General features: G+C 32.5%; 1 protein-coding gene and 1 long non-coding RNA gene across 3 annotated transcripts in view; one reads left to right on the top strand and one right to left on the bottom strand.

The window, feature by feature from the left end:
* Positions 1 to 335: 335 nt before the first annotated feature.
* Tis11 (Tis11 zinc finger protein) overlaps positions 336 to 13,367 on the top strand; it is a 126,273-nt gene continuing 113,241 nt past the window's right edge. The window contains exon 1 of one of the 2 annotated variants that reach the window (XM_072530417.1): positions 336 to 463. In XM_072530417.1, coding sequence (XP_072386518.1) covers positions 434 to 463 — 30 coding nt within the window. In that variant the 5' untranslated portion in view covers positions 336 to 433. The remainder of the gene's footprint in view (positions 464 to 13,367) is intronic. The other variant, XM_072530415.1, reaches the window with a different exon arrangement.
* On the bottom strand, positions 3,327 to 8,841 carry LOC140438465 (uncharacterized). Its single transcript, XR_011950540.1, has 3 exons — positions 8,548 to 8,841; positions 7,636 to 7,699; positions 3,327 to 3,686 (listed from the first exon to the last, which is right to left on the bottom strand). It is a non-coding gene; the product is annotated as an uncharacterized lncRNA (long non-coding RNA).

Below are 13,367 nucleotides of genomic sequence, written 5' to 3'. Positions count from 1 at the left end.
CCAAATACATATAGTACCGATCTACTCGACCTGCACAAGCTAGTACAAGGTTCCAGTTTTGGAATGGGTACCATGAATAAGTGGAAAATGTACAATATGCCAACTGGCTTACGTATGACCGGTTTATAACAGAAGGCATCCGAAAAAAATGTGTCACACTCGAGTCTTATCAAACGTTTACATTATTGTAGTAAAAAATGAAATAATAAATTTTGTTGTACAACACAAAGTATCAAGTTAAAAATAATTTAAAAACATTATTGTGTAATAGAATGTCGTTATCAACTCATACCATTTGTTATTAGTTTCGTTACATATTTGCACCAAAACAAAGTATTTACGTCATTTACAAATCAAAAAATATATAATCAATTTTACGCAAAATATCTTTCTTCTCATCTGGATTTGTGAGTACGCGGATTAATTTTTGAAAATGTGTCTAGTGGAACAAGTTGGAAATACGGTAAGTTTTTTTAAATTATTTGATAGATATAAATAGATATAATGAAATAGATTGTTGCAGCATGTTACTCAAAATTACATACTAAAATGTAACTTGTTTCAAGACATATTTCCTCAAGTCGAGTCGCTTGTCTATTAAAATAACTTGAAATCGCTTGAAATTAAGTCGCTTTTTCCTCCATCAATGTCAAAAAATCTTTTCATGTCATAATAATGAAAACAGCGTTTCCAATATAAGTACACATAAGTTATATAAAAAATAAGTAATAATATAATGAGCTACAATAATTATAATTCTAACTTTTAATTAATTCTACAAATATCCTAATTCTCACAAATTTTATTTAAGTTTGACTTTAATAATTCATATAAATTTTTTTTTTTTATTTCAACTTTAACGTGCTCGGCTACTATGGCCACTTACACAGGTACTATAACATGAATTTTCATTACATAAACATTAAGTGTTACATTAAGAATATGTTACAATAATACGGAATGATAATAATATGTTATACAATGTCTAAATTAAAATCTAATTATATTTTTTGATATAAGTGTTCATCTCTAAGGAATTGTAGTACAGCTTTTATTTGGTCAGGGTTGTTTAGGATATCTCGTACTTCACTTTTGAGTTTGTATTGTAATCTTCTGGCCGAATGTTGATGGCATTCAGTGAGAATATGTTTGATTGTCAAATATGATTGGCAGATTTGACAGGAGGGACGGATGCTAGAGGACATTAGGTAGCCGTGTGTGAGTTTTGAACGTCCTATCCGAAGTCGTCTTATCACAATGAGATCTCGTCTTGAGAGGGCTGAATAGTCAAATGTAGGCTGACTAGTTATTGACGGTTGTATTTCGTGTAAGATCGAACGGTTAGAGTTCCAATGCTGCTGCCAAAGGAGTCTGGTTCTTATTTTAATATATGATTTTAGGTCCTTACAAATTTGAATTTTATCGGTGATTTCAGGTGATGCTGTAGCAAGTTTAGCATAGTGATCTGCAGTTTCATTGCCTTCTATACCAATATGAGATGGCATCCAGATTATGGTAACTGTTATGTTTTGGGACAAGATAATTTGGTAAGAGTCTAGGATCTTTTGGACGATTGGATGATCAGTAAATATATTTTTGATAGAATAGATTGATGCTAAAGAGTCTGTGCACATGGCAACCTGTTTATTAGGTGGAGATATATGGTTAAAAGCTTGCAATATACTAAATAATTGGCCAGTATGAACGCTGCTGATGGCTGGTATAAGTGATGACTTAATTAGTGAATAAGAGGTTGTAACAAAGCAGCCTACTCCTGTGTCATTTTTTGAGGCATCCGTGTATAATATTAGGTCGTATTTATTTGTATCTATAATGTCTTTAAATGCATTTATAATGATCTCTTTCGGATGTTTATTTTTATCAAAGTTGGTGAGCGAGGTGTTAAATTTGGGAGTGGACATGATCCAAGGAGGAGATGGAGGGAGATAAAGAGGAAGGGTATGTGTAAGAGAGATATCATTAAGTGTCTGTGCTAAAATTAGTGGAATAGGTTTTATTGGTGGTAAGAAATTGGTATTGTGTAAATTATACGTGGACATTACAAAAAAGGGATGCACTGGATTAGAGGGGTTAGCTGATACCGATGCTGCATAAGAGAGTAGCAGTTGTTTTCGTCTTATACAAAGAGGAGGTTCGTTAGCTTCGCAATAAAGATTATCTACAGGACTAGATCGAAAAGCGCCAATACAAAGACGAAGGGCTGTGTTGTGAATTGAGTTTAGAAGGTTAATATATGTTTTGGAGGCGGATATATATATATGTGACAACCATAATCTATCTTGGAGCGTATTAGTGATCTGTATATTTTAAGAAGTGAGTTTTCGTCAGATCCCCAATAATGATGTGATAGAGTTTTTACTATGTTTAGTCTTATGCTCGTTTCTCCTTTTATTGCAAATATATGTTGCTTCCAAGTTAGTCGTGAGTCAAACGTTAATCCGAGAATTTTGCATTGTTTAACAACAGGAAGAGGGACATTGTTGATCAAAATAAGTGGAGATGGAGAAGGGGGACGTCGACTAAAGTTTATAATTTTAGATTTTACATAGGATAAAGATAACCCCATGTCACTAGTTTTTTTTAAAAGTGTGTCAACAGCAGTTTGAATAAGCTTAGAGGTGGTAGAAGAGTTTTGTCCATGACAGTAAATTACTAGATCATCAGCATACATGATATGTTTAATAGGGGAAATGAGGTGAGAGCATAAATCACTAAAAAGTGTAGGAATTCATATAAATTGAATGTTACATACAACATACAACTCTCCCGACCGAGGATATTTATCCATTTGTAGTCTAATTATTCAAAAAATTTAAAGTAATAATAAAATATGTATTGAAAATATCATCATCTTTAAATGAATTTAAGAAATAAAATATTATAAAAGACACACAAATCATAGCTCAATGATCACCACATATCAAAAGAAAATTATACAATTCATTATTTTAACAAGAATAAATAAACTCAAACAATATTTTTAAAGACTTTCGAATGTATTTATTAATTCATGAAATGTTACGCAACATTGTGGTTTCTCTTGGGCATCCTCTTTTTACTTCGTCCTGTTGTTTTCAAGAGAAGGTATCTCTATGTGTCGTCGATAGACCATCGTAAAAAATTGTACAGGTGTGAAGCATATACTTCTGCTAAAAAAACAACGTTACAACCTATGGAAATTGGCATTTGATTGTGGCTTGGGCCGGTTTTGCATTGATGGTTTTGTTATTATTTGTCAAAGCAATAAGGACTTGTGAAACAAAAAAAAAAGGAAAGTACAAGTATTTAATTTTATTTGAGGCAAATAAACATTATTTACAATATTTTTCAATGGCCATCGTCTGCTATTGCGCCTAGATCCTCTGCAGCACGTTCACTGTGCACAAGTAGGTTACAAAATTCGTGATGAACAGGAGAAATATAGTCGATTAATGCTAGCAAATCTTTGTATTTTGCTACTTGTATCGGCCTTGGTCCTGCAAATAATAGAATTCTAAATGAATGTGGCAAGTTCCAAAAAGTTTTTCTTGTCCTGTTATCTTCATAAAAATAAACCTCTTCGTTGTTGGAATATTTGAATTGAATAAATCCAGGTTTTCCTTACTGTAGCGTAGCCACTGTATGAGCCACTCTACTTTTTCTCTTGTTTCAGCTATTTTCCAAACCTTGCGTAAAAAAAAATCTGTTAATTTTATTGCGACCACATGAAACTTGTTCTTTTTTCGTGTTTCAGACACTACTGGCATCCAGTAACTAAGAACATAGATTAATTACTATTTAAATGGGAATAAGCCACAATTAAAGGTTAAAATACGTTTATTGACGTTTCAATTTCCACTTCGGAAATCGTTCTTCGAAAAAATTCGTTTGAGAACGATTTCCGAAGTGGAAATTGAAACGTCAATAAACGTATTTTAACCTTTAATTGTGGCTTATTCCCATTTAAATAGTAATTAACTTAAAATGCCACAAGAAAATAGCTTCAGAACAATATTAAGAACATAGATGTTTTTATAGTGCTTCTTGTTCTTGTCCAAGGAGAATGTCCAGAGACTAAGAATTTATGATCTATACTTTCTAAGTAAATTCGTTGCTTACAACAATGTAAGTACAAAGTGCAGCTATTTTAAATTTTCTGTTTTGCCCTCCACATTGATCACTGTACATAATCAATTTTATCGTTTCAACATAGTTCTTTATGTAATGTGCAGAATCTAATTTCCTGGGATCCACGTGAAGCAATGTTTTCATTACACATGTACACATTGCCTTTTGTAGTAGGCAACTCCCGTAGAAATAATCGGTGTTGCTAAAGTTTTCATAAGGTCAAATGAAATAACTGTCAGATCGTTGTCGACAACAGCAGCTGCTGCATCTTGTTTCATACCTATTCGTGCAGCTTCTGCCTTTCTCTGATGTAGTTCCCGCTCTGCCTGAATAATGTGACACTCTTTGTTATTTGCTATAGCGGATTTAATTCTAACGTTAAAGGCATCACATTTTCGACAACTCTCTGAAATTGGTAGATGAAAGCTTAAATTGAAGTTCTCATAGAAAATGCGAAGGGATACAAACATTGAAACGTTATTTGGTACCTCAGCCTTGTATAAATTGAATAGTGAGAGTCGTAGACAGGAAATTTGTTTATAAAATTTTTATCTCCCTCAATTTCAATTCACCGATGATATTTTAGCGCGACCATCAGTGCGAGGTGTTCCACAGTTTCTTTGTTGCGAGAGCCCTTGTTATTTGCCCATCAGAAACGCCTAATGATAGTTTAAAAAAAACGAGTGTGGCAGTCCAGTGGAACTGCCGGTAGAAGTTATACTTCTATACACGCGTTTGTCGTAACAAATTTATATGGGAGTCGATCTGCACAATCATTACATATGTAATGCTAGAGGTAAGAGAGAGCAGAAAGAGAAACAGAATTAGGTATATAGGTATATGGTGCATCGTTTGCTGTATATAAACATTTGACTTGTAATAGGAGTATAGCAAGTAAATGAAGGATTGAATCAATATTTTAATGAAAATATATATTTTTATTTTCGTATAAGTATAAAAGGACTTGAATGCAAAAAAAAATTTTTACACATACTCTGCAGTAAAATTCATTGTTAATTTTGTTATTAATATAAAAATACAATACAATAAACTGCAACATAATTCAATATAATAATACAATACAAATTAAAATGCAATATTCATAAGTATTTAAAAATGACAATATACGTAACTTACTCACTCCCTTGAAAATTTCCACAGTCGAACGCGCGTATAGAAGTATAACTTCAAAAACCAACAACTGGGATTATGTTGTAAATTTTCATTTTATTTTAAAATTTAGCATTTTTGCGTATATTAGATATATTTAATAAAATTAACGTGGGGTTTTTAAATATTTCAAAAATAAAAAAGGAAATTCATATTGGAATTCGAACTCACATCCACCAGCGTATGAACCAAACACGTAAAATATTTGCCAATTAAACATGACACAAACGGATTTCAAAATTGACAGTTCTAGGTCATACAGTGATTTATTGAGATTATTATTTTGAAATACAAAAGACTAAAATAATTATGAACATTTAATAAATAATACAAAACATGTCACATAAATAATAATATTAATAAATATTATATATATATATATATATATATATATATATATATATATATAAATATATATAATATTATCTATATAGAATATATATAATATTAAATATATATACAAAGGAACATTTTTATTCTCGAGAGAGGAAGAGAGAGAAAATATATCTTCTGTCTCTCTCTTACTCATTATCTTACATATGTAATGATTTCAGCGATTCACTGCCGTACAAATGTCCAACGTGGAGCGCGCGTATAGAAGTATAACTTCAAAAACTTTTTGCAGACTTGGTATTCTTCTCCATGCTCATTCGATAAAAAATAGTATCTTGCATTTTCTTTTTTTTTTTAATATTCTGCGTGCTGTAATATCGTTCTTGGCGATCTTTTGCATGAACAGGTATCTGTCCATATATAAATGCAGTTTGCAAATCGTGTGACTCTAATGCATAAAAATTTTTAAATAGTATTTGACGCCGCTCTTGCGAAAACTTCGCATGACATGTTTTTAAACGCATAGTCTTGGTAGGCACAATATTTCCTTTTACACTGATATATTCTTGGCCTGCAGTCTTGTTTCTTTTCCTAACATTTCTCTTCCATTGTAATTAATTCATGATCCTTTTCTTTCCTTTTGATTTTGGCATATCATTGTCCTCTTCTAATAACGATGGTACGTCATTTTATAGGGTTTTTTTTTTATACAGAAAATTTTATAACTTTTTGTATTTTCAATTTCTGATCCATTATTGACAAGAACTACTTATTAATCTGTGGACGGCCGTAGATCAGCGGCTAGATACTGACTTCGTAAGCCAGAGGACACGAGTTCGATTCCCGACACCAACAACGACATTTTCATTTCTAAAAATGATACGAGCCATTCATCGTGCTTCGGAGGGTACGTTAAGCCGTCGGTCTCCTTTGGGATAGTGTCAGAATCAACACTAGCTACTTCAAACTGGGTTAAAGGTGCAAGTGGTGCCGGCACCTGTCCGAAAAGGAGCTCCCCGGCAAAAATGCCATACGATATTTTTATTATTATTACTAATTAATCCGTCTGTATAATATTTATAAATAATATGCCTAACAAAAGTGTTATTGTTGTACATACATCTGTCTGTAGTGGATTCCCTGGGTGCTACACCATATTCACTTGGTTCATACTCTGATTCTGACTCCGGAAACTACAGAAAAAAACATTTCGTTATTATTATATTTGCAAAACTCTTATAGGTAATAATTTTAAAAGACAATTACTATTATTTTTTGACTGCATATTAACCAAATACACAACATATTTGTATGAAAAACAGTTTCTATATTAATTTAATTAGAAAGTGTTGTTCGAAAACCTAACCTTAAAATTATTTGAACAACCGTTTGCACTGGCTCTACATGTCATAATATTACAGAAATATGTGTAGAGACTTACCTGAACTTGTTTCGTCGTATTGTCTAATTATATTATCCATAATATAATAATTAACACAACAATTACCACTTTTTACGGAACAAAATTCGGACCGTACCCAATCAGCTTTATTTCAAAACTGCAAATCTGCTAATGCAAAAGAGGCCAAGAGGTTTGGGACGTTTTTGCATTTAAAAGTACTTGCAATACGGAGAGTGCAAATTTCACTGCCATCCCTCGACGGGAAGCATGATTAGGGTTGGGTCGCATTTGCATAATAAAATTTTTAGTACTAACAGGCCATTTTTGTATATAACTCAATTTTAAAAATTTTGTGGGTTGGGCCACTTTTACGCTCAACACCCCAATTAAGATGCTCAAAATATTAATCGCAACAGATTAGATTCCCCGCCATAACTACGCACAATCAGGAAAATATAACCGCAGCATCCATTAGCTTTACTAATGTAATATTTTTATTTAATCTAATTTATTGTCTTTATTTATTATCAAAGGTTCTACATTTATAACACTTACAAGTTTATTTAAAGTCTTTATTTGTACAATATAACTAATTTATTTACCTGGGGTAATTTACCCCAGGTATTACCTGGGGTTTCTGCCGGCTGGTGTATGATCTAGAAAAGACTTGAATGGAATATAATTAGAAATATAATGTTTACAGTTTAGATATTATGCATCATTATTTATCGTAACACTAATAAAGGAAGAGCTAAATAAATTACGTACTAAAGATATAAGCATTAAGTTTCTCTGGGTCCCATCACATGTTGGAAAAGCAGGTAATGAAGCAGCATACAGAAATGCTAAAGAGGCCATAAACGATAACAGTATTCTCATGTCACTCAATCTGCAAGTATGGATCTAAACAGCTCCTTTATAAAGCACCTGTTTGACAACTGGAACAATAAATAGAAATCCACACCATCAAAGCTTCAGTAGACAAAAAATAAGAATGGATCATGGCAACCACCCGAGGTATCCAAACGAAAGCAAATAATGATTTAGCGTTTGCGACTTGGATATACCCAGTTTTGTCATGAACATATTTGTTTAAGAAAGAAAAAAGCCCAATTTGTGCTGAGTGTGGTTCACACCTCACGGTAAAACATGTGCTAGTGGAACAGTGCGAGAAGTTCAGTCGTCACAGAATTAAATACCATTTACCCAACAGTCTCTTTTATAATCATTGTAACGAAAATATTGAATTCATATAAGCAGCTTAAATTTATATAAAATAACATAATGAAATGTTAATGTTTCGTCAGAATAATTTTAATCATTTACTTAATGTGGAGTCATTATGATCCCTCGTTGCCAAATCTATAATAAAAATTAGTTTGTGCGTTCCAAAGGTTAAAATATAAAAGTGGATATTCTTAGAACAGTTCTAAAAACTAATAAACCTAGCCTATCTGATGCCGATTTCATTTTGATATCAAAACCACAAAATATTTACTATTCTTACTACTTACAGATTAGTATTTTTATTCTACGAATCGCTTAAACAATACCTATAAAACTTTTTTAACTCAACACAAAAGGTTTGAAGATTCTAAATTTAACCAGGTAAATGAACTACTTGTGTTTATCAGCTCTTCAAGATTAGTGATAACGTGTTTAAATTCGGATTTGATAAAATTTGTTTTTTTGTGATAACCTACATTGTGGCATAAAAATTATTATTTGGAAAATTTTTGACTCGGATTACGAAATGTTATCAATATAAATACAAAAATAAAATATGCCAAGAAACGGTGAGATGAAGAAATTTTAGATACCATAAACTTTTGCAGTCTTAATTAAATCGTATAAACGACTTTTAGGTGGAGTTTTGTAGGTCAAGATTGATAACTGTGATTTGATTAATGACTTTATAAGCAAATATAAAGAATTAGTGATAGGAACAATTACATAGAACATGGATTTAAGATAGAATAGTAATAAATCAAAAGATTAAAGTGTACGATTTTCAATACAACTTTCATTACATGTCATTGATTAGATGTTGACTTTTATTAGCGCTGTATGGTCGTACCGTACTCTCACGGCCATACAGCATTGTAAACCAGTCAATCTTTAAAAAAATCATTGATTTCAGGTAAAAATGCTTTTTGATTTTTAAAGGTTTTTGAAGGTTAGAAAAATATTAGGGATAGTTGATGATAAATCCTTGACGACGTGCAAGTGATATTGCTTCTTTTTATTAACTCTTTAACGGATAGAAATATTTTTTTTGCAAAAATATACTTTTGTATAGTAAAAGTTTACATTGACAGAGACTATACCAAAGAAGTCAGGGAGAAAAGATCGAGACTGAGAGCAATTATGAAGAAAATAAAAAAAACAACAATGCGCTGAAAATAAATCTGGTCTTTGATTCGTTATTGGTGGAATCAGTTAAGTACGGTTGGAACTGGAGGGATGGATTAAAGTGTGGAAAAGATAATGGTATGAATCGTTTGAAGATGGACTGGAACATTGATTTAAATTTCTTGTTTAATTCTCCAAGTAATAATAGTGATCAAGTAGAAGTGACGGATCATTCAGAGAACATAAATCAGGAAAACTCAAATATCCAGTCGGGGGAATCAGGGAGAGGGTTGGTGAACCAAATCAGATAGAGAGTGAAGATGATGATATCGTGGATTTGGAACATGGAATGGCTATTGGTAATAAGAGTTGGAACACAATGAAAATACTTATGTACAACATATCAGATTTAAAATCAAAACTTAATCAAATAGGATTTGAAACGCATGTAGAAACTGTATTTACTGATAAGGTTTTTAATAATAGGTATAAGTTATATACACATACACAGGCGTGGAGGGTGGTGGTGTGGTGTTAATCATAAGATACAACATAAGCTGAGGGAAGTGGATGGTCAAATGATTATAAATATAAAAGTAGGTTATGAAAAAGTAAGCATTATTTCAGTGTATCTGAGGCCAGGAGAGTATTGGTAGGAATATTTTGAAAACGTTGAAAGGGTTTTAGTAGAAAATTTAGATCAGAATGTTGAAAATAGTTTAGTTCTAGGTGATTTTAATGCAAGGTTGGGAGAGGAAGGGATTCTAGGTGATGAGCTTGATGAAGATGGGAAATCATCATGGGAAAAAGGTAATTGAGCTGTGTGACGACTTTAATTTGGTTATTTTAAATGACAGAACAAAATAAGATATGAAGGGGAAGTACACATTCTTAAGGCCGTTAGGCAGTTCTGTCATAGATTTTGCATGTGTATTAAGACCGATGTTAAATTTAGTAGATAATTTTTTTATAGGTTGTGAAAATTAATCTGACCATATGCCTCTAATAGTCAAGTTGACCTTCGATGATGGCGGTCAGAGATCAACTAGTAAAATTTTGCCACTGCTTCCTAAAATTACTTGGACTCAAACTGATTCGGAAAAATATAAACAAAGAATGTCTTGTGAAATTAATAGGGTGAATGAGTGGACTGATCAACCTGAGATAACTTTGGAGTTACTACAGCAATGTATAAAAAAGTCAGCACACAAGGGAGAATGTAAGCATTTTAACGCAAAGGAGAAGTGTAAGCAAATGGTTTGATGGTGAGTGCGCAAGAAAGAGGAAGCAAGTAATATCATATCTCAGAGTATCTAGAAAAATTAGCTCGACTTATGCAACGAACATATACAGGAACGTTAAACATGAATACAAGCACCTTTGTGACTTTAAAAAGAAAGAATTTTATAAGAATGCTGCATTGAGTTTAAGAAATACAAAAAATTCAAAAGAATTTTGGAAGGCTGTTGGACTGTATAAGTTTGCAAGTTCGGCCATTGGGGAAGGTATTAACTTAAACAGTTTACTGCAACATTTTGCAAGACATTTGAATATGGAGATAACGGCGAATCCTGTGTTGTATGCAGAACCGTTTATCCTCAAACAAACAGCATTGAATTCTTTAAGAACCAGGAGTGGATAGAATTGCTGCTGAGTTCTACAAGTTCCTTCCAGAAAACGGAAAAGTGCTTGTAGTTGGGCTTGCTAATAATTTTTTCGTCAAACCAGACTTTCCTCAGGGATTTTATGATGCAATAATTTATCCTCTTTATAAAAAAGGAAACATGGAAAGTGCAGAAAATTATCGAGGTATTAGCTTCTTAAATGCAATAACCAAACTCATTGCGGCATTGACTTTAACCAGACTTACTTCGTGGGTACAAAATAATAACATTTTAAATGAGTTCCAGGCAGGATATAGAACCGGCTATTCGACTATAGACAACATTTTAATTTTACGAGTATAAGCAAGAGTAAAAATCCAACATGCACGGGGAGTAAAAAATGTTTATACATTTTTTGTGGACTTTAGTGTGGCTTTTGATACAGTTGATCGGCGGGCCCTTTTTTACAAGTTGAGTCACTTGGGATTATCTACTAAAGTACTGAATTTGTTGAAAATAAAAAGTATGTTCGCGAATACAAAATCGGCAGTCTGGTCAAGGGAAGGTCAAAGGAAGCTAAATGGTTCGACTGTAATATAGGAGCGAGACAGGGATGTCTTTTAAGTCCATTACTGTTTGCGCTTTTCTTGAATGACCTACATGAAGCATTGGCAGGCGGTTTGGAGATAAATGGTTTGATTATAAGACTTTTATTATATGCAGATGATTTGGTTTTGATAGCAATAAAATCCGAAGGTGCTACAGCGGATGATTAATGAACTGGAAAAATACTGCAGGATGTGGAATCTAAAAATAAATTTAGATAAATCCAAAATTCTTGTATTCAGAAGAGGAGGTGGTGTGATCAGGGTATCTTGGAAACTGAATGATCGAGATTAGAGGTAGTGAATAACTATAATTATTTGGGAATGATACTAACACCCAAGTTGTCGTTTAAAGCTCATCTAAAAAAGCGCCAAAGTTTCTCAAAAGTGGCGATTCACACGGCTTGGAGTAGTTTAGTGTCTAACGCTAATATACCCTTTTTGGCTAAAGTAACAGTGTATGAGTCGGTGGTAAGATCAATTTTGACTTATGAGTCTCAGGTATGGGGTCTTTTTGAGTACGATGAGGTGGAAATAATCAGAAGATTTTATATAAAAAAAATGTGTTCTTGTCCAAGGTATTGTCCTAACTTTATGTTAAATTTGGAGACAGGTATTGCTAGGGTCAGCCTATATACAATGAATTTACATAAAAAATATGTTAAAAAAATACTAGGATATTCGAATGATAGGTTGCCAAAATGTCTTTTGAAAGAAATGATGAGAGCAAGGTGTGGCTGGTGGAAAGATTGGATGAGCATGGGAGAAAAATTAGGTATTGAGGTAAGGTGTGAATGGGAATGGAGAGATAGCTGGCCTAGTATGATGAGAATATGATACAAAAAAAGGAGGAGATACAGCGTCAGGCTAAGAATAGGGCACTCGAATCAAATTTTTGTGGACACTACAAAGAACTGCGGGAAGAAGGAGTAAACATACATTATCTACAGGAAATGGAAAATTTTGGGGACATTCGATGGCTGTTCAAATTAAGATGTGAAATGTGAATGTGGCAGAAATGATGAAAGAAGGCTTTGCTCAATGTGTAACACGAAGGAAAGGGAAGATGTGATACATTTTTTGGGAAAATGTTCGGTGTTAAGACAGATTAGGTTAAAGTGGTTGGGTAGAAATGAACTTAGTAGAGTGGAAGTAGTTACTATGATGAGACAGGGACAGGCTGAGTTAGCAGGTTATTTTAGGGAGGCATGGCCGTATAGGTATGAGTTAGTGAGTCTATTTAATTACTAAATCTATTAGCATGGTGTTAGTTCAATAGGATGAAAATATTAAAATTAACATTACTAATTTTTTTGCGTATAGCTATTATCTTTTTATCTGTCTTGTCTATCTTGACTATCTTGTTATTATTGTTGTTATTATTATTATTACATAAACACCGTTCACTCCCTCTAAGGGACGAATTCAATCATTTCAAATGCAAGCTATACCTTACTGTTATACATTGTTATTATTGTTTAGTCTAGTGCGAAGTGTTACTCATTAGGATATATACATTTAGTTATTACTATAAAATTTATATGAATATTTACTTAATTTATTTTTTTTATGTAATTTGATGGCATGTGCCAAGAAGAACAAATGTTACTAAAAGATAATACTGTATTGTATTTTTTTAATGAAAAATAAAAAGGCATTATTGATTGATTGATTGATTGAATAGTAAAAGTGATTCATTATGCATCATTAACAAGACAAAAAATGTTTAAAAAAATTTTTCTTTGTCAGAAGGTTTGGATAGGGTGGTAGATA

Source organism: Diabrotica undecimpunctata, chromosome 4, assembly GCF_040954645.1.
Source record: "Diabrotica undecimpunctata isolate CICGRU chromosome 4, icDiaUnde3, whole genome shotgun sequence".
In the NCBI taxonomy this organism is placed as follows: domain Eukaryota; kingdom Metazoa; phylum Arthropoda; class Insecta; order Coleoptera; family Chrysomelidae; genus Diabrotica; species Diabrotica undecimpunctata.
This window is presented reverse-complemented; position numbering and strand designations above follow the sequence as displayed.